The sequence below is a fragment of the Vigna umbellata genome, chromosome 3 (genome assembly GCF_029865625.1).
Source record: "Vigna umbellata cultivar VRB3 chromosome 3, Vumbellata_1.0, whole genome shotgun sequence".
Classification (NCBI taxonomy): domain Eukaryota; kingdom Viridiplantae; phylum Streptophyta; class Magnoliopsida; order Fabales; family Fabaceae; genus Vigna; species Vigna umbellata.
Window position 1 is genome coordinate 33,380,410 of NC_142167.1, and position 19,902 is coordinate 33,400,311.

Sequence of the window (19,902 nt, forward strand, 5' to 3'; positions counted from 1 at the left end):
CTCACTAGATAAAGTGTTTCACTCAACACACAAGTGTATACGAGGTAAAGTGTTTCATTCACTCCACTATCACAATGTCACATGAGTCAACTTTGCCTTTCATTTTACCATAATCAAAAACATTCACAAGCATGCATCATCACAAGGACTTTTCAATGGCTTATAATGTGGCTGGGCTAACAAGAAAATTGGTTTTTCTGGATCACAAAGTCCTTGAGTTAAGAGAATCATAACAACACAATTATTCTTATTCATTCCCAACTTTCTTTTGCCTTTGCATTTGCATTGAGCTTTACTTCTTTTTCTTTTCTTTTCTTTTTCTTTGCATATTCTTACTTTTTAGCTCTTAGCTCAATGCTTTTCATGTTTTCCCCACAACCCCAAACTTGAACATTTAACAATACCACACAAGATCTTCTACTTAACTCAAGGTAAAGATTTTCAATCAAGGGTTTTCAGTGTATGTTCAAGGCTAAGGGTTCAAAGGATAGAACACAAAGTGTTCTCTTTTAGTGGGCTAACTTTATGAATTTGGCCAATAAAAAGGGTTCCAACAAACGGCCTTGATCACATGATGCAAAACAAGCAATTGATTCAATCATAGAAAACCTAGGCAAAGTCATTCATGTTTCCAAAGTAATAGCATTCAACAATAACAACTCTGGAGCTCAAAACCTCACATATAAGCTCATTCACATTTGACATACACATCCTGCTTAATTTCACAATCACAATCATGATATCATGCATTTGTTCACAAAGCTTGTGAATCACCTGTATAAGCATTTTAATGTGCACATCATCTCAACATCAATCAATCAATAAGCATCATCAAGCATTACTTATCACACAATCACAGTTAATAGCAAACCATCATAAGAAACCAGGTGTTCAATAGAGTACATCAACCCTAATCTAAAAACAAAAACAAATAAGTTCAGAAAACTTAAACCACAAAAGCATAAGCATATGATAGCATTCATCAATAAATGCTATCTCAGCTCCTCATCAGTCTGAGCTGTCCTCTGTATCTTCCTTCTTCTTGGATCTTATAGTCTTGATTCTTTTTGCCCGATGAGGAGGCCATCCCTGCATCAAATATAATTCACAAAACCAAAAGATACATTGTTAAGCATTAGTAAACCACAATGAAGAAATCAGCCCCTTCAATGATGCTCTCTCCCAACCCCAAACTTAGATGGAAAACTAGTGAGCAAGTGAGTGGAAGGGAGATTTTCTAAAGAGGGATGAGGGAAAAGTTGTAGAGAACCTTTGAAAAGGTATGTAGGAGTGTGTGTGAAGAGAAGAGTCTGAAAGTATGAGCAAATGAGCAACTTAGGGTATAAAAATACCCTAATGGGCTCGGATCCCGCTAAGGGGAACTAAAGCCCATCTGCGAGAGTACCGCTCAGCGGTAAGTTGCCGCTTAGCGGCACTTTCGTGATGTGCTCTTCTCCTTCTTTTCTTAACCTACGTGCCTCCTAGACATACCCCTCACTGGTTCCCTGCAATTCAATGTTGAAAATACTTATGCAAACCCTAACTAAAATAAAACAAACAAAAACAATCAATCAACTGGGTTGCGTCCCAGGTAGCGCTTGTTTAACGTCACGAGCCTGACCCAAAATCCACCAACACCCATCAGTAGGTGTTTCAAACTTACCAACACCCATCAGTAGGTGTTACAGACTTACCAGCACCCATCAGTAGGTGCAAAATTTTCTCACCAACACCCATCAGTAGGTGTTACAAACTTAGTATCCTTCAGTAGATACTTAACCACCTAGCATCCTTCAGTATATGCTGTATCCAACAAAATATTTACAAAATAATGTCCACAAATTAAAAGTTACAAAACCAAATCAAAAGTTTTTAAATCCACTGGGTTGCCTCCCAGCAAGCGCTCTTTTAACGTCATTAGCTTGACCCAGTAAAGCTCAAGTTCCTTCTTCTTTTTCTTCTTTCTACTGAACTTCTTCAGAAATTTGATCAAACCAGGAACCTGTTGCAGTGTCTCAATCATAGGAACTTTAATCTCCAATTTCTTGAAGATTTCCATAAAGCACTTAAATTTCTTTTCCTTCCTATGATTCTTCTTTAGATGAGGATGGGATTTTTCATATGATTCCTTCTTCTTTCCTCTCATCTTCTTTTTCTTATGCTTCCTCTCCCCAAATTTTCTCTTTTTCTTTTCTCTTATTTTTTTCTTCCCTTCTCTTTTTCTTCTTAACTTCTTTATTTTCACACAAATTTTCTTCCTCTCTTCTCTCTCAACCACTTCTTTTTCTTTTTCATCATCTTTATCTTTCTCACTCAACTCTTCTTTTTCTTCTCTCTCTATCTTTTCCTCATCTCTCTCTATTTTTTTCTCAGCAAAAATCTTGTCACTTTCAGTGACAATGGCTTGACCTTCCTCCTTAAGGTTAACTTCAGTATTAACCTTAACATTCAATTTTTGACTAATGAAACGAAGGTGCATCTCCATCCTTTTACATGATTCTTCAATGCTTTTCTGAGTAGAGTCGGAATTTTTCAAAAATTGTTGAAGGGTGTCATCCAAATTTACTGATGGAGAGGGTTGTTGCTGCCATTGTTGTGGTGGCGGCCTATCAAATTCTTCGACAGCTTAAGTGGTTTTGTGATGACAATTACGTATCTGTATGTACTGTTGAACTGCCTCCTCCAATGTTATCCTTCTTCCCGATAGAGAGGGTTTTTTCTGCCTTTGTTGTGGTGGTAGATTCTTAAATTGTTCGACAGCTTGCCAAAATTGATCATTATCCATGCTTGAGTGAGATCCCACCAGTGGTTGAGATTACTTTGGTAGAATTGAGTGCCCATTAAATTCTTGTTCGAATTGCATCCTGCAAACATTAGGCACAAAACTCTACAAAATATTTGTTAGCACAAAAAGATAAAGGAGAAGATATACATTCAGAAGATAAAAGATTCAGAAGATAGAATAAAATAAGATAGAATAAAATAAAATCTAACCTAATCCAAAAGATAAAATAAAATCTAACCTAATCTAAAAGATAAAATAAGATAAAATAAAATCTAATCTAATCTAAAAGATAAAATAAAATCTAACCTAATCTAAAAGATAAAATAAAATCTAATCTAATAAAATCAAATCAAATCTAATCTAATCAAATAAGATAAAAAAATAAAAACAGAAAAAAAATAAAAACAGAAATTCATAATTAAAGTCAAAGATAATCAATAATCACACAAATTAACCAGTTAAACCACGAGTCCCCGACAACGGCGCCAAAAACTTGATGGACAAATTTATGATCACCAAAATATGATGTCACAAACTTGTTTCACAATCGGCAAGTATGACCGAATCGTTCAAGTAATAAACTTGGTAAGACCAAGTATCGTTCTTCCCAAAGGACTCACGGCCTAGTTTAGTTATGTGATTTGTTGATTAGCTAGGACTTACAAACGAAATATTTAGATTTTAATATGCAAGACAAAAAGTAAACATGTATGCATGAATTTGATCAATGGCAAAGACAAAAGATAAACACTTTCAATGATATATATGAATGAATATGTTGTTGGGGGTCAATTTCATCTCATCCACTCTCATACATTTTAGGAATTCAACATTCAAATCATCATTGTTAATGCCACTCTCTAAAGTACCATTCTAGATGGCTTCTCCCTAATCACGAGTTCATACAATTCCTAGCATTCCTAATGATTAGTTCATAAGTACAGGAGCTTAACGACAACCAATATAATATTGGGAGAAATTCCCCGGATCTAGACTTCCCCGTACGTGCCCGTATCGACAAAACCAATGATCATGCATTGAATGAGTTAAACTATGCAAGCATTAAGCAAAGAGGAAAAACCCTAACTAATGATGAAAGAAAGCATAAATCTTAATTAAAAGATGCAAGCATAAATTCCATATATGAGAGCTTCAAGAGATTACATTGATTCCCCAACAAACATACAAGGTTTAGTTCACCATATTCATGGTGAACCTAGATGAACAATGAAAGAATGAAAGAATAAACCCAATAAAGGTGAAGAGGTAGCCTGAGCATCCAAAATCCTCCTTCAAAAGGGTGGAAGAGAGAGTGTTTGCCTCGTTTCTGCCAAAGATACAAACCCTAGGACGTGCAAGTCCTTAAATAGGGCATAAAAATAACATAAAACAAGTCCAAGCCCATAAAAACAAAAGAAAACCGGTCCAAGCCCACTTAGAATGCCGCTCAGCGGTATTTTACCGCTGAGCGGTACTAGCGCATGATCCATTTTGCCCCCCAGCTGCTGTTTTGCCCCTCAGCGGTGATTTCGGCACCCGAAAAGTGCCGCTCAGCGGTATTTTTCCGCTCAGCGCCACTCGGTCACACGTTTTCTGCGTTCTGGTTGGTTTTTCAGCATTCTGGTTGACTGGTTGACTTTTCTGGTTGACTGGTTGACTTTTCTGGTTGACTGGTTGACTTTTCTGGTTTCTGGTTGACTTTTCAGCACTCCAATCATTCGGTATTTCAATTCTTCTTTCAAATCATTCAATTAGCCTACAAAATCAAGGGAATCTTGCACAAAACCATTAAATTCACTTTCAACTCTCTTATTCTCAAAACTAAAGAAAAAATATGAATTCAAGCTAGTTTCTAAGTCTTAAAGGTTGCTTTTGGTATCAAATTTAAGCATGAAAATAACAGTTTTTCAACTGTTATCACACTTCAACGAATGAAGAATTAATGATTGAAGTTAGAATCAAAATAATCAGTGGGTTGGTGGAGTGTGTGTACATGGTGATTGCATCCTCAGAAAAAGCAATGACATCAGTATTGACAATTTAATTGCTAACTAATTTCAATGGTTAGTTTCCTAAATTTCCTTTTTGGGTACGATACAGTTTGATAAAGACAGCTTTGGTGTTAAATGTTTGTATTGCAGTTAAAGTCTTGATATAGCGAGTTAAACTGATTAATTATGTAAATATAAAAAGTAAATAATTTATAGTAATTTCTAAATCCTGGTAAATATAAAGTAGTTTAATTAAGTTAACATTTTTTTATTTCTTTTAAATACGTATGCTAGAGCGGAATACTGAAGTGTTTTTGTAGAGTTGAATACAGTAAGTTTGAAACATCACTAATACAGATTTAGAAGAAAAAAAAGTATTTGAAGTAATAATATTGTATGGAAAAATGTTAATTTTTCTGGGAAAAAAATTTCACAGAAAAAGTTAACCTGAAAGTTAATGATCAAGAGAATTTTAGGATTATTTCTATGGTAAAGGAAAGTGTAAGACCCATGAAAAATATTTACTTTAATAATAATAATTTTATTACTAGTAGTAATAAATTTCTTTGTGAATGGAAAATATATAAGTTTATAAAATGTGGAAATTCTAGTTGAAGAGGGGAAATTCTGGAAGTTTCCGGAGAACGGTTTGAGAAGAGGAAACTAAGTCTGGAATAGAGGTAAGGGGAGCTAACCTTGAGTATCTCCTTTTGTATTATCTTGAGTCTTGAATATGCTATATTTTGCTTTTGTCTGATCTTAAATCTTGAATATGGAGTATTTTGTTTCTGTATGATTTTGAATTTAAATGAGAGTATGCTTTTGTGTTGATATCCAAGTGTGATAGTTGTAAAACGTGATATTGATTATGTTATGCCATTTGTATGTTATTAGTTGTTTATTTTTGTATTTTGGAAGGATTAGAAATTGTCTAACCGGCTCTGCCAGATTCAATTTCTTGTTTCCCCAAACATTTTATTGCTTTCCTTGTTTATTTTTATCGTATTTTGGAAGGATTAGAAGTTGTCTAACCGGCTCTGCCAGATTCAACTTCTTGTTTCCCCAAACGTTTTATTTCTTTACTTATTTATTTTATTGCATTTTGGAAGGATTAGAAGTTGTCTAACCGGCTCTGCCAGATTCAACTTCTTGTTTCCCCAAACTATTTATTGCTTTACTTATTTATTTTATTGCATTTTTGGAAGGATTAGAAGTTGTCTAACCGGCTCTGCCAGATTCAACTTCTTATTTCCCCATACATGTTATTGTTCTTGTTATTTAATTATATTGTATTTTTGGATGGATTAGAAGTTGTCTAACCGGCTCTGCCAGATTCAACTTCTTGTTTCCCCATGAATTTTTATATTAGGATTATTTTTATGATTGTCAAATATTGTATTCTTATATGACCATTCACAGTAATATTTTATTATTGTTAATTGTTTATAATTATCTTGTATGAATTTTATTATGAATGTTTATTGTGATGATTGATATGAAATTATGCATTTGAAATATAGTATGAGTCTCGGGGAGAGACTCTAAATTGGCATGGTATTAGTGTATATGTTGATGTTGAGGGTCCTGTTGTTGGTGGTGATCCTAAAACTCTAATAATTTTCCAATCTCAATTAGAGAAGGATGTATTATGTGGTGAGAGTAGTAGGAGGTCCTAGTCTATGTTCATAGACGTTAATGGACTAACCTTGTGGGTGATGTGATATATTATATTTTTGGCCATAACTGTGTTGTAGATGTCACCACAAGTGCATGACCACCCGAGACTTCCATCAACATTATATCCGGATAATAGAGTCTAGTATAATAATTGCATCTTACAAGAATTTATGGTGAATGTATTATGTATATTAATAGTGTCATGCTTTTCTTTGAATTGTGCATGGTAGCTCACCCTTACTTGTTTGTTTGTGCCAGAAAAATCTTATTTTTGCGATGATCGTATAATGTTTTTGTTATACGGGAGCAGATGAGGGAACGACATCTGAACCAATTCAAGTGAAGGAGGAAGCAGCAGAAAAATGAAGATAATTTTAAGAAAAAAAAAAATTAAGAGTGTTTTTATTTGTGTAAAAATATAATGTATTTTCAGTGTGAACCATTTTACTCATAAATGGATGATTGTAACAATGTCCGATGTTTATATTATTAATGAAATATTTGGTGTGTGAGATGTTTTATACTTTGGGGCGTTACAGAAAGTATTTTGGTGGTTGAGTTTGTTTCCAACTAATACCAGACTTCATTAAAAAATATATTATAATACTAACTATTTATAAAAATAAGTTTGAAGTTATGAGAATTATGACTGGAGAGTGATATAACGAGAATATAATTGAACACAAAAATTTTACCTCTTAAAAGAAACCACTGGTAAATGATGAAAAAATTAAGATAATTATAAGTGCAGATGAACATATGAAGCTCAGTTGGAAAAAAGTAAATACCGATTCATAGTTTGAATAACCAACCGCAATGTCTCGAATCTCAGCAACTTCAACCTTTTAATGCACAGCCCATCGGTCCCATTTGTACAAAGCAGGAGAAGTGCTATTGCTTTTTGACGCACCACTTTTGACCCACTTTATTGAATACAGACATGAATTCAATTACATCACAGTCAACATCAGAATTCTTGACAATGTCATTCAATTGTAAACATCATTTATAATAAAAATATTGACTTCTAGATTACTTTAAAAGCCATTTATAGCATAATTCAGCCAACTAACCATGAAATAAAAACAGTGATAGTATACAAAATTTATGTGAAGGTTATTGAATTATGCACGTATCACTGTAAAATGGAAAATGCCAAAAAATGATGCATGATCACATTGTCCACTAATCACTCGTTTTATCTCTGTCATGAGAGGCAGATCATAGTCGTAACCATCCAATATAAGCAAATTGGAACACCAAAGCTAAATTATCCATGCCGTGGAACATATCATCAAATCCATGGAGAGAATAAACTCGGCACCAACTCAACAAATCTAATGCTTAAAGAAGGAGCATCCATAGCAGAACAGAAGGAACCAACTGACTAATGACCTGGTAACACTTGAAAGCCATTCTCACAAAAAACATAGGCCTCTATAAAGCACTATTTCTAGCCTAAGATCATAACAACATAAAACCTGACACTCCTACTGAACAGCACTATTTCTACAACTAGATGCTGCTACATTGCTGGATGTAGTAGCAGCATTAACTCAGACCCATTTTGTACAATGCCTCAAAGACCACTTCTGTCAAGACCAAGACGGTCACTGCAAAAACTTGATGGCACAACTGATAGCTGCAGCCGACCGGTCCATTCCTCTCCCGGCTTCAAGCTCACCGGTTTCTCTATCACCGCCCCGTCAACACAAAGCATCTGTTTGTACTCTTCATCACCAAAATCTACCATGGATTTTGATTTCTTTTCCCATGGATTCCACACAGCTGAACACACCATAAAAGTTAAGATGAAAAGGACTGATTTTATATTTTCTACAACTCGAAACCTTATCTACGTTTGTATTTTGTTTGTGGAAAAAATTTGCTACTTAGAGCTTACCAACATCAGGGAGACCTTCCTTCCTTATAACAAATGTTCGCTTCTTCTCATGATCTAGCACTGCAATTATGTTTGGAGAGCTAAGATAAACTCGATCCGCCTGCCATGAAGGAAGTATGGATATTAAAAACATCTTCATTAGCCTTCATTGTGTCAAAACCAAAAGACTTTAGTAGTGGATACTGTGTGTGATTGACAAAACTGCAGCATAGGCCAGGAATATAGTGCTCTATTTATCTCAACCTGAAGTAATAGCTTAAATTGCAGCATGGAACTATAAATGTCTACATTTTGTTAACATCAATATAACCTAGAAGGGTTTACCTCAGATTCAAATGTTATTGCATCTCCTTGTTCAGTAAATCGTTCTTTTTTGAAAAGGATGTCTAGGTAGTCCAGTGTCTCCAGACCTTCAATCCTTATCTCACTATAAAAATTGTTAATGTGACGTTAATAATGATTGTCAATCTTAAAATAAAATTTCCTGTTCTAAAACAATCAAAAGAGAGGTAGTTCAAGTAAAAATATGTAAACAAGAATCTATATAGGTAACAAGCATTGCAAACAGTAGTTTGCTTCAAATGCTTACAAATTCTATAGGCTGTGTAAGAACTTTGTACTTTCATTACGACTGATCACTTGTTTACATATTTCCCGATAACTGACATGAATAAAACTCATAATTCCAGTATTCGGAGAAGAATCCACCTAATATATAGAGTATCCATGCTAGTTTCAAATGATTAGAGTGTAAGTTGTTATTAGTTTCTAAAGAAGAGAAACAGTCCTCTAAGATCTGCTTGAATGTTAAAATCCCACAATTTAAAGCATTCAGCAAATGCAGAAACTACACGTTTCAGAACAAAAACCAAATATATTTGTCTACTATAAATATTGAACAAGGAAGTACCATTAGTGCTAATAAAACTCCGATCAAGTGTTCAGCAATCAATTTACTATGGAAAAGAAAAATGATGGTTGGACATCATCCCACACACTCAGAAAAGGGAATGCAGACCAAGTACAACAAAGAATTATCCATACCTAATGTCAGAAACCAATAAGTATGTGTGATCCGCGAATGAGAAACTAAATGGCTTGCCATTTATATTCCTGACTCTAGATATCAAAGTCAGGTCCCCATCTGCTGCAAGAGACACCCGAAGACGGAATTCAAAACTGGTACAATTATTAAACAATCGTTAGATTACTACTGCTTGAAATTTACTGCCAAACACAGGAAAAAGTAATATCGAGTGCATATATGCCAGATTCAAATTATCAAACACATGGAGAGTGGATATCCCTGTTATACTGTCACATCATGCTATTCATACCTGTGTGGCCAGCACTTCATATCTTCTTCAGATGATTTTAGCACCAGGTCAATGAAGGATTTCCCACTGGAGTCATTCCCAGGAAGAGGAGGAGGGTTTTCATCAATTGCCCACATTCTATTTCTTGCAAAACCATGCTGCTCCAGCGATCCACAGTTTCCAAACTGTGAAACAAATTCAGCTCAAGATATGTAAGTATGCATGTTACAAGTTATATAAAATGAACGTAAAAAGGAATAAGCTTGCCTGTGGAAAACACATGGGAATTCCTCCTCGAATTGCTTTTGGAGCCTTGAAAATTGCCTACAGATAATGGAAAAGGAAACAAAACAGTTAGTTATTACTACTTGCCTCTTTAAAAAGTATAATTGATTAAAGTTCTGTGTTCCTACAAAAGCATCAGTTAAGAAGTTGGTTTTGCCGTCAAAGTTTTTCATTATACCAGTATTCAACCCCAGTGGTTCCAAAGGACAAAAGCACTACAATGCACCATTCTTCCCTGTTTTTCTCTTGCATCGATGTGATTGATGGACAGCATAGAATACTATGATTCATCAAAATCCAAACTCTTCTTAAATTTATTGATTATTTGGGCAAATGCCCTTCACATGCCAGTTGCAATATAATGCAGATTATCCCAAAATGAAAATTTTCAGAAAGCAAGATTATGAAATATTGACATGTTTTCCTTATCAGCGCTGACAACTAACAAAATTCATATAATTTAAAATGTACAAATTGATTTTCAATCAAAATTGAAAGACATACCTTGCTGCTTGTGAATAGAAGTTCTTCCCCGTGCTCATTCCGCCATGAAGTGACCTGCGCCCCATGTAAGCTTACCTAATTTCGAGAAAAAACAGTTAATCTAAGTAATCGTAGTAATTAAATTACTCAAACTACAAATATCTTTACAGACCAAGTTATCCACATCAAGAATTCGCATTGGATGTCATAGTAAATTTTAAAATCATAACTTTACCAAATGTTAAAACCGACACCAGTTTTGCAATGAACAATTTCTCACCCGTGCCGAAGAACCCCTTGGGGTCCGAAGCAGAACTTGATCAATTCCATTCCAGTCCTTTGTAATTTCAGTTGCTGCTCTATAGTCCCATACGGCTGCAGAATGCCCCATTCAAATTAATGCAGATCCTAAATTTCTTCAGCAAAATCCTATTAAGCTTCTCAAATTCGGAACATGCAAATGCCAGAGGATTGAAGGGGTCTCCACCTCACACCTATACCGTAACAAACACGTGAATTAGCCTCCTCGTCAGTTAAATCCAAAATCCCAACACCCAATTTCACTCCAAATTTCTTCTCACTGGTATGATTCAGATCTACGGAACAATAAACCTATTTAAACAAGAATCTGGAATGTGTGATAGAATTCCACGAAAACTCCAGAAAGCCAAGAGCAGAAACATTACACTGAACATTTAGCAATTGAATACCAATCTACCTGGTACACATCCAAACATGTCCTTAAAACTTGTCAGATTCACAGCAGAAAAAGACAATTAAACACTGAAAAAACATAATAACTATTAGTAAATAAATAAATCACGCACGCATACATACATATACATACACACACATACATATATTACATGTGTAATAAAATTAAAATTTTCTTTAATATAAGCAGAATACAATAACCATAATTTCTTCAGGAAAATTCAAATTAAGGAAGAAAAATCAAACACTAATAAATCTCAAGAGAATACTGAATAATAAATCTCCCATTAACCAAACACTGGTAATAAGTTTACTTACTTCAACAATCCGGAATCAGGAATTCTAAGTCTAAACCGACACCAGGTCTTGGATGCAGAGAGAAGCAGCAGTAGGAGCCAGAATAATGCATGATGTGAGAACCTGATAAATTAACACACACTAAATCCATCCTCTGATCACACCATTAATGCACCTTGCCACGTCAAAACCCACTCACCTTCACTCTGCATGCGTTTGCCAAGTGTCACGGTTAGAGCACTCTGAGAACGTTAGTGGAAGAGAAGTGGTGTGTGGAGAATGGGAGTTAGTTTCTGTGAAGGAAGGAAGTGAATTTTCAGAAAAACTCTTCCCATTCTCTGCATGCAATCACCTTCTTCCTCACGAAACTCTAGCCTTTCTTCATCTCTGCCTTCTCTCTGAACTCTTTCATCTTCTCTCTAAGATCACTCACTACCAACATCTCTGCTTCCATTTCAGAAACCGTAGAATAATTCTCGGTGTTGTAAGCTTTCATTAGAACCGAACAAGTTAGAATTCTGTGGCTGGTAAGTTCTCTTCCCTTAACGTTCTTTTCTTCTGTTTCTGCAAACCAAATTCTGGTTGCATGAATGAATTATAGGTCTGAACTGTATGTGATTTTGGTATCTTAGATTTAGTGGAAATCGTGGGGTGAATTTCTGGATAGAAAGCCGTGAGAGCACGAGAGAAACCCTAAGCATTTGGAAGTGCACTACTAGACCAGGTAAGGGAAGCTTGAGTAATTTAATTTAATACTTGTTTGATGTTTATGACAGCAATGAAGTGTACTGAATGTTTGAATTGTATGAAATCTATGAATTTTGGAGTATGCAAGCACGAGTCTATTGTACTGATTGTATATGACTGATAAACTTGGGAATTATATGTTGATGATGTTATTGGTTGAGCTGTATGCAGAGAATGAGATGTATATTCTGGAATGTGATTGAAATTCTGTATGGTGTGGAATGATGTTGTTTTGAACTGTATGTAAATGATGAGATGTTTGAACTGGGAAACTGGAAAATACTGTATTGATGAGATTCTAATATGAATTCTGTAATGTATGAGATTTATGGTGAAGGTGAAATTATTAAAGTTCAAATCATATGAAATCTGTGAAATTATCGTGTTTGAAAAATCTGGAAATTTTGATCTTCTCTGATTGATCATGTACGCTCGTTATCGAACGGTATTATACCATTCGGTTTCTCTGCAATATCCCTTAGAATAAGGGTTATTTCATTTGGAAAGGACTCTGATTAAGAACGAGCGTTATTGGTGTCAAGAGTTAGGTGTGAGCGTTCGGCTTAGCCTAGCTTGTCCCACGATTGAAAATAAATTGAAGTATAGTTAGGACGCTCGGTTTTGTTTACCAGCGTTCGTCATAAGCAACGCCTAGTATTATACTAAGCGTTCGTCCAAATGAACTCTCGATCTTAGGTAGAGCGTTCGTCCTAGTTAGCGTTCGGTCTGATACCGAACGTTCGTTCAAATGCGCGTTCGTTCTATTTGGTGCTCGGTCATTGACCTAGCATTCGTCCTAAGAAGGGTTCGGTTTCTACTGAGCGCTCGTCCTTATCATTGCTTCGTGAGCGAACTTCACAGCGTTCGTTCAATTTATTAATTAACGTTCGGTCTTTGACTGGCAGTGTTCGTTTCCGAATTTATTAATGCTCTGATTATTTATTTGAATTCATTTAAACTGTGATGGTCCTTTTCATTTAACCTCAAGTCTTTATACTTAGAATTTTCCTAAGTATTATTCGGATCTTTTAGACTCAATCTCAATTAAATTACTCATTGGTCTTAACGTCCGTGAATGGATAATGGTTCGTTTCTTTTGTTCAGAAACGTGGATGTATGTGTACTGTAATATGTTCTTTCCTATCTATTGAGTGATGAACGTTCTTTAAAATTAAGAGAGTGGAACACAGAATGGAAATTTGAATAAGAGGAATGGTTAATAATGTGCGAATGATGTTTTGATTGAATTTTATTGGATTGGATTGTGAATGAGCGTTCCAAGGAGGAACGTCTCTATGATGTGAATATGAGAAGTAGTGTAGTATGACCATGGTAAAATCGCTGATGGCTGTTCATCCTGATATTCCGTGATTGCTCATCCTCATGTAGAGGGGAGTAGTTCATGCGTAGGAATGGCAGGAGGCCCTAGTCCTACTGAGTACTTTGGGCTGATAAGGGTTAACCTCGGGTGGCAGCTGTTGAGGGTATCCCAGTTACTACATCACCCGGGTGCACGAACGCCTGCGGTTACATGGATCATACAGTCCGGACAGTCTTTAATTATGAGAATTTGGATAAGTTACTGTATGCAAGAAAATATATATCTAATGTTGTATGAAATGCATGATTGATTTACTATGTTAAAATATGTTGATTGTATAAATTAAATTACCTAAGCTTACCCTTGCAATTTCCTTGTGTTGTCTACTGTTTCTGTATGTCCGTCTTGTCAATGCAATGATCATCCGTTGTGGATGTGAGCAGATGGTGAGGCACCCCTGGAAACAATGCTGGAAGAAGAAAATTTGGAGGATGCCAACTTGGTAGGAGTTGAAGTTAAAGCTGAGCAGTAGAGTGCTTGTTCCGTAGTGGCTGTTAGATCTTCTGTACTGAATTTTGGAAGTTCTGTATATAGTTTTGCAGAACTGTTTCATCCAGAACTGATTTTGTATTTTTGATAGATTCTGAACGCTGTAATTGTAGTACGTTCAGTTTTAATTTTTGATCAGCTGTTATAGATATTAAGACTGCACTGTATTTTCTGTAAATGTGATTAGTTCTGATTAATGGTAATTACTATTTATTGGGATGTTACACATGACCTCTGTGAAATGAGTTAAGAAAATTCACACATCCAATGACACGAGGCAGCACATGCTCATCAAGTACATAGATACATACATGACGAAGAAGAAGCGTTCAAAAAGTTGAAAGGTACCCTTTTCTTAGAAGTATGCATTCAAGACCATACTTGCAATTGAATCAAGAAAGTTCACAACTTTCAACAACCCCAAGATTTGAAAAACCAAAAAAACTACAGCAAATGGTAGGTGGCAATGTTGTGTGAAGGCGAGATAAAACTTTTACAGAAGCTTAAGATAAGGAGCAAAAACCGGTCTTGTAAATTCTGTGTCTGTTGGCTGCTGAAGAGATCTAGTTCTTGGACGTGGAGATACGAAAAGTAAATGTACACATGTACAAACCGTTAAAAAATTTAAACATTTTTTAATGACAATTAAACTACATTAATTTTGTGTACAAGATTTAAAACCAGAATAAAATATACACCATTCCAGTACAGGGTTGAAAGCTACTTTTTCTTTGGACTGTGGTGGACAGAATCAAGAGTCACATACACAACACACAGCACAACACAATCGAAGGTGATGGATGAATCCATCTCAAGATGTAAACCAATAGAAAAAACAAAAAAAAAACATTTATGTCTTAAACACAGAACACACAACACAGAGACATCACATCACTTCAGCATACTATTATAAGGGCATGCGTAGATGTTCGGTATTTCTTCCAATGAGGTGTGCAAAATGGATTTGTCACCGCAATCCCGGGCTTATCTTTCAATTTCTCTTTCTTTTTTCTTTTAGCACGGAAACACTGACCATTTTCTTTCTTTTTAATATACTGAGACAGAGCGCACAAAAAAAGAAATTGAAATTCCCACAATAAAAAATTTTAGTCTAATAAATTATCATTATCCTCCCTATATTATTAGTATGACAATAATATTAATAATAATAATTATTATTATACTATCATTTCGTCACGGCTGTTCAATTGAGACGATAAGGGCAAAGAGACGTCCATGGAATTCTAGACTCTGCATCACCGTTAGTATTTTGAACATTAAATTTACATTTATTCAGACAATATGTTGTTTACTAATATTATCTTCATTATCTTTTTCACTGTGCACATTTATTTCTTTCCTGTCTCTTTCAATCATGATTACATACACATTTTTTGCATTTTGTTGTACTGAAATTATTTTTTCTTTTTAAACTTTTCAATCTTTTCATTCTACAGTAAACCATTGTATTAATGGCTAAGGTTTAATATTTTTAAAAACAAAAACCTTGAACTGATTAATTTTTTAGTTGGAGTCTTAAATTAGAAATTATAATTTTGATCTTCTGCAACTTATAAGGAGTACCTGAAATTATTTAAATCGATACAAAATATTGTTTTTCTTTGACTTCGAATCAGTAAATTAACTTGAACTCTCTAACATCCCAAAATACAGTAATTATCATAATTGAGAATTAATTACAATTAATAATACAAACAGTGCAGTCTTTAAATACATAAACGAAGTTCCAGAGCCGAACGGCTTCAGTACAAACGAAACGCGCATAAAATGCATACAGAGTAAGTCTAGAACGAACGTTCTTAGATATAAAAAAATAACGTACGCATCAAAACAGAATCAGGGATAAGTAGGACGAACGGCCTTACAAAATACTTAGCCGAACGTTCAAGCTACATTAACATTTACAGTCCTAATCTAACGAGCGCTCTATGGCTCGGCCTTTACTTCCACTTCAACCAGATTTGCCTCTTCCAAATTTTCTTCTTCCAGCATGTCTTCAAGAGATGCACCACCATCTGCTCACATCCACACGAATGATCATTGCAAGACAAGACGAACGTACATAGACAGGGGACAACACAATGGAAATGCAAGGGTAAGCTTATAATATTTAATTTATACAATTAACCCATACATTTAACATTTCAAATCACACATACAACATGTAACTTATCATATAATTAACATAGAAATATGTATATAAGACAGACCGTCCGGACTGTATGAACCATGTAGTTTCAAGCGTCCTTGCACCCGAGTGGTGTAGTAGCCGGGATATACCTAATCAGCTGCCACTCGAGGTTAGTCCGTCGCCCATGCTAAGTGATGAACGAAGAACCTCCTGCCATTCCCACACATGACTACCCCCTTCTACGTGAAGATGAGTATCACGGAATATCAGGATGGACCGCGAGTCCTAACTTATCCATGTTCATACTTTACCAAATTTAATATTTAACACATCTGAGACGTTCCTCCTTGGAACGCTCGTTCAAATTCCATAATCGTATAACCATTTAATATAGTGCTCAAACGTCTTATACTTTCATAGTTATAACATTTTCATTCTACGTTCCACTCTCTTAAAAAGACGAACGTTCAATTTACTGAAGTAAGAGGACGAACGTTAAAACCAGATTTAAAAGAACTCCTTTAAAAATCATAAAGACTCCAGAATAAAAAGATCAACTCCAGAATATGTTTAAGTAACAATAGGTCAAATTCATTCAACTTGGATGAAGAGACATCAAGGAGAGTACTTAACTACATAGGAAAAAAATTTTTTATTTGAAAGGGGTTGGCTGCCAGTCAATAACCGAACGCGCCAACATTCATTTAATAAGTATTTGGACGAACGCTATTTACGTTCGTTAAGGAATCAAAGATAAGGACGGGCGTTCAATCTAAGACCGAACACTTCATTAATGCGAACGCTAGGTGAATGACCGAGCACCAATCATGACGAACGCTTGGTATAAGACCGAGCGCTATTTAGGACGAACGCATCGGTATGAGACCGAGCGTTATTTAAGACGAACGTTCGACCTAAGGCCGAACGCTATTACGGACGAACGCTCGACAGAAGGCCGAACGCTATTAAGGACGAACGCTTCGGTTAAAGACCGAGCGTTACGTATTTATAAAGTTTCAAATATTTATATACAGCTGAGCTGAACCGAACGCTCATTCACTCAATTGGGGACGCTCGTTCTCGAGCAGAGTTCTTTCCAAATGAAAGAATTCCATTCTAAGTTATTTTAAGGAAAACCGAACGGTCTAAAACCGTACGGTGACGAGCGTCATTTATCAAAGGGAATGATTCAAGTTTCAGATTTCTCAACTTTAACAATTTTCCAGATTTCAACATCTTAACTTATACTTTATACTTCATATCATTTTCAAATCGATAAACTTTATAACTTTCATTTCCAAATTTAATTCACTTTAAACACCATCATACAGATCTCATCATTTTAATCATTCCAACTATACAATATTCATACTCCGTTCATACATATCCAAATCCACATGCATTTCACACCACCAAAACATATATAGTACATACACGCAGTGCTCGTTCATGACTGATCAATCAGCATACGTTTTATACATCCAAATCAGATCATACAACATGGAGTATAAATTAAACATATAAGCTTCCCTTACCCGGCTTGGCAACCCAACTTGTCCTAGATGTAAAAATGGCTTCGTCCAACTACGTTTTGCTTAGGTTCTTGACTCTTCCAGAACAAAATCTAACCACGGAATACAGAACACTTAGAATACATGCTTGCATGCAACTAAAAACCCTATTTTTCCAGAAACCTAAGGACGAACTACGGAAAGGGGACTTACCAGTTTCAGTCCTTGAAGCTGTTCGGTCCAGAAGGAAGATCACAGCAGGACGAACACTCCTACGGTGCTGCAAACGTGATCGGAGAAGAGATGTGAGTTTTACAGTAGAGAGAAGTTAGGGGTTTTTAGAGAGAAGTTGGAGTAGATGAGGAGTTTGGTTTCTGAGGAAGAAGATGAGTGGTGCAGGAGAGAGAGAGAGTTTTAGAAAATCCAATTTTGTTAAACTCTCGTTCGTTTGAACGAACGTGTCTCAAGCCGACACCTGCACACCAAACTCTGATTGGGAAACTTCTTCCGCAACACGTGGCGTGCTTGCATGCAAAGATTGGTGCGTTTTTAATGTTGCAGAGGAATGATTGTGGCTCAGCTTTCAGTGCACAGCAGAGAGAGATAAATTACTAGAGTTGGGAGTGGTTTTAATGGAATGAGCATTGATTTTGGGGTGTATTAATGGTGATATGACAGGTAATTTACAAAGTTAATTTTTCAGGGTCTCACAAACTCGCTTATAAAATTCGCAAACTATAAACGACATAACTAATTATATATATAGATTAAAGACTTAATTAATTTTTAAAAGTGTAGATGAGCTATTATTATATTATAAGCTTATATTTGATTTTATATGGAAACCCAGTTTGTTTCATTCATCTATTTTTAAAACTTTAAATATATCAAGTATTAATTTTGAGTTATGTCATTATATTTACTGGATATTTAATAAGTTTATATAAAGAGCGATAAATTTATTGAATATTCAAGAAAAAGAATTATATGCAAAACAATTTCAAAACAATGTTGTTTTAGTTTGGGGTTAAGGTTAAGTTTTTTTTAAAAAGGTTTTCCTGTTCGATCGAACCAAAGTTCTACCTACAAAGAATATTTCAGTGTTTATTTGAATGTCCTATATTAAAAGACAATCATTTATTAATATTGATTATTTATTACCTAAATAATAATAATATGACATAGAATTGTAATTATTTTTAGTGTAAATTTTACTTAATTCAACCAACCGATTTATCACTGTTTATATAGAATTAAAAGACTGTTTTATATAGAATTAAAAGAATTATTGACTGCTCAATGATTAACAAAGACATAAATTTTATTTCTGAATTAATATGTCACCTTAGTAAGAATAAATAGATAAAAAGAACGAAAGTATTATTACTTTTATTTATGGTAATTGACCATCACCGTTCATCATATATATTGAGTAATGATAAAGTAAAGTAATATATTTTAGAGATTTGGTTTGGCTTGGTTTATTGTGGTTTGAATATAGTTTTGATAAAAATAATGAAACAACCTTTTACTGTCTGTGGTTTGAAACCCAGAAGACCAATATGAGGAATTTAAATTCCAGAATGATGATTTTGAAAAGGAAAACTTTATCACTCACTGTGTTCATGTGGGTGTTGAAGATTCCTCATGTGAGTATTGAAGACTCTGAATAAAAAAAACATACTTTAAATAAGATGTGTTGAAGGAAGGTGCGATGTGAAGGATGATGGGAGAGTCAGCAGAAAATAACAAATGTAACACATTCTTTCCCAAACATGAACCTTCCAAACTCATTCGTTCACTGTTTATTGAAAATATGAAAATGTTGGGTTAACAGTGAAATATAAGCATGTGTTCACAGTTATTGATGTTGTAGGGTTTATGGTTGTTTCGTGTAACATCCCAATTATATACGTCATGCATATATAATAAAGACGTCATCATGCATAATATAGGAAAGCAGTCAAGAGTTAATCAAGGATTACAGTCATCCTTATTAAATAGTGCGGAATTGGCAACTAGAGTATTGGAATTTCCCATGGAAATTACGGAAAATTTAAAACTTAAAATACAACAAATATAATTAAACGAGTCCACGAAATAAGAACTAGTAAATCTAGGTTGCAGCACTGCCGTCTTCATCAAGAGCTGCTCCTAAGGTATCCTCCCCG

General features: G+C 35.0%; 1 protein-coding gene across 2 annotated transcripts; it reads right to left on the reverse strand.

The window, feature by feature from the left end:
* Positions 1-7,696: 7,696 nt before the first annotated feature.
* On the reverse strand, positions 7,697-11,539 carry LOC148202295 (putative glucose-6-phosphate 1-epimerase). 2 transcript variants are annotated; one of them, XM_088109932.1, is made up of 9 exons: positions 11,473-11,539; positions 10,721-10,934; positions 10,462-10,536; positions 9,940-9,996; positions 9,694-9,857; positions 9,401-9,535; positions 8,681-8,783; positions 8,357-8,456; positions 7,697-8,241 (listed from the first exon to the last, which is right to left on the reverse strand). In XM_088109932.1, the coding sequence occupies exons 2-9, from the start codon at positions 10,829-10,831 to the stop codon at positions 8,033-8,035; spliced, it is 954 nt and encodes a 317-aa protein (XP_087966058.1). In that variant the 5' UTR covers positions 10,832-10,934; positions 11,473-11,539; the 3' UTR covers positions 7,697-8,032. The 2 variants fall into 2 exon arrangements, with proteins under 2 accessions (XP_087966058.1, XP_087966057.1); XM_088109931.1 differs by having other exon boundaries at positions 10,721-11,158; positions 11,473-11,487.
* Positions 11,540-19,902: the final 8,363 nt, after the last annotated feature.

Coding starts and splice junctions, on each gene's coding strand:
- LOC148202295 (XM_088109932.1), bottom strand. CDS start 10,831: ATGGGGCATTCTGCAGCCGTATGGGACTATAGAGCAGCAACTGAAATT. Junction 9,997..10,461: donor TTCTATTCACAAGCAGCAAG/GTATGTCTTTCA, acceptor CATTATCTGTAG/GCAATTTTCAAGGCTCCAAA. Junction 9,536..9,693: donor ATGAAGTGCTGGCCACACAG/GTATGAATAGCA, acceptor TAATTGTACCAG/TTTTGAATTCCGTCTTCGGG.